The following is a 2380-nucleotide window of genomic DNA, read 5'->3' as shown; positions in this document are numbered from 1 at the left end:
ACAGTAATAACGCTCTGCCGCATCTCACATAGGGCTGTGTTTATGCTAATAGGGCAGAGAGCGTCACAAATGGGCGGGACTTTTTCCCTAAAGTGATGTGTACATAGGGAGAATCTGTAACCGCTTGTTTGGAGAGATTGTTTATGATTTATTGGTATTATTAAAAAAATGAGTGGGTGGATTTTTACCATTATAGGCTAGTTGTTTTCACACTGCAGCCACACAACTGTGTTCAAACACTTTATAAAAGTGATTTTTGCATAACAGGTCCCCTTTAAGAGAACTGTCAGAATGTTTTGAGAATGTTCCCTGTTAGCTGGGTATAAATGTTGATATATATATATATATATATATACATTCATAAGAACATCTTCCTTTCTTATTTGGGCATAACAGGACAGAATGCTTAGATATCATCTAACGTTTTTTATTTTTTATTTTATTTATGACTTATTTGTGGCACTATGGGTTGGAGGCCTGGGGCATGTTATAGGGCAGTATACAAACGGGGAGGATCTATTTAGATTATTCTGTATTTTGTATTTAAAAAATAAATAAATAAACATAATGTTCAAAAAATATATAAAAACCATTTCGGTTCCCCAAAGAACCTTTCAGTGAACAGTTCTAAAAAGAACCATTTTTTATTAGTGTGAAGAACATTTTAATAGTCTAAAGAACCTTTTCCACCATAAAAAACCATTAGAGTTTCCATAAATGTTAAAGGTTCTTCATGGAACCATTGATGCCAATAAATATGTTTATTTTTAAGAGTGTGCATTTTGCAAGTCTATGCATTTAATGTGCTTTTGACATATACTTGACCGATATATTTGTAGTAGTGAAGCACAAACCAATATATTCAGTGACTCTGTGTGTGTGTGTGTGAGTGTGTGTGTGTGTGTGTGTGTGTGTGTGTGTGTGTGTATCCTGTGGGACTCATGTTTGAGAACCCTCAGTCAAAATCCACTCTTCCTCTACAGTCATCCAGAGGATTTACATTCATGTGTTCGCGCTCACAGCTGACTCTATAAAACACTGCCGATGATACGCCAAAGCCCAAGCACTTTCCGCTTTTAGCAACAAGCAGCACAGAGAGCAGGACAATCTGTCTGCGCAACCATATCATTATGTCAGCGTTTCACAGTCCTGCCTGTTATCATTCATTAAAACAAACCTAATCGTCTGCTAATGCACAGAACATCTCTCTTTGTTTCTTACTGTATAATTCTACGATTCCTTCTCTTGCATGCGTCTGTGCTTCTTGGGCACCATGTTTCTGTCTTTGTGCTGCTCCTGTTCCTTTCTCTTGCAGGCTGCCAGGAGGAGACACAGAGAAAGAGACGAGTGAAAATACAAGAATTCGACGTCCATAAAATCATGCATCCAGTAGAAAGCTGATAAAGGAAACTGTGAAACAGAGTACTATTTCTGTCTGCTAGTGTTCAGAATTGATTGCAAACTTAGTAAACAAAAAATTATTTTAAAGCACTGCATGCATATAGCTAGTCAGAAATACTATTTAAAAATATCTAACACCATGATAGTGTGATTAGAAATGTTTTTTCAATTTATATTTAATCAATTTATATTCAGCTAACAAAAATGTTATGAAATTTTTTTTTTTTCGGAATGTTCTCGAAACGTTCAAATCATCCCGTTTAAAACAAACCTAATCGTCTGCTAATGCACAGAACATCTCTCTCTGTTTCATACTGTATAATTTTACGGTTCCTTCTCTTGCATACATCAGTGTTTCTCTCTCACACACACACACACACACTCTTGCGGTGAGGGTTCCCCCAGTGAGATTGTGCTGAGGAGGCTGATGCCAGGCCGAGCGCTGTATGTCTAATTACAGAGAGCCATGAGCCAATCGATCTACCCTACACAGTCAAATCTGTTTACTGCTGCCGTCTAAAGCTGCAGCTCACTCATCCATCATATTCATATACCACCCACCCACACACACACAGTTATACTGTACACATACACCAATAAAACACACACCAACATGCAGAATCACTCAATCACTCATGCAGAATACTGACTCTACAGCAGTTCATACATGCATGCATCTATCTATCTATCTATCTGTCTGTCTGTCTGTCTGTCTGTCTGTCTGTCTATCTATCTATCTATCTATCTATCTATCTATCTATCTATCCGTTCATCTATCTATCTATCTATCTATCTATCTATCCGTTCGTCTATCTATCTATCTATCTATCTATCCGTTCGTCTATCTATCTATCTATCTATTCGTTCGTCTATCTATCTATCTATCTATCTATCCGTTCGTCTATCTGTCTATCTATCTATCTATATATCTGACTATTTCTATCTATCTATCTATCTATCTATCTATATATCTATTCGA

The 2380-nt window shown here is 36.8% G+C and overlaps 1 protein-coding gene across 1 annotated transcript in view; it reads right to left on the bottom strand.

The window, feature by feature from the left end:
- Positions 1-955: 955 nt before the first annotated feature.
- Positions 956-2380, bottom strand: part of LOC107726314 (one cut domain family member 2-like) — a 22131-nt gene continuing 20706 nt past the window's right edge. The window contains exons 2-3 of the mRNA XM_016535857.1: positions 1235-1316; positions 956-1112 (exon numbers count right to left, since the gene is read on the bottom strand). Coding sequence (XP_016391343.1) covers positions 956-1112; positions 1235-1316 — 239 coding nt within the window. The remainder of the gene's footprint in view (positions 1113-1234; positions 1317-2380) is intronic.

This window comes from Sinocyclocheilus rhinocerous, unplaced genomic scaffold (genome assembly GCF_001515625.1).
Source record: "Sinocyclocheilus rhinocerous isolate Xijiao unplaced genomic scaffold, SAMN03320098_v1.1 scaffold1598, whole genome shotgun sequence".
Taxonomy (NCBI): Eukaryota; Metazoa; Chordata; class Actinopteri; order Cypriniformes; family Cyprinidae; genus Sinocyclocheilus; species Sinocyclocheilus rhinocerous.
Note: the sequence above shows the minus strand (reverse complement) of the source record. Positions and strands in the feature narration are given on the sequence as shown.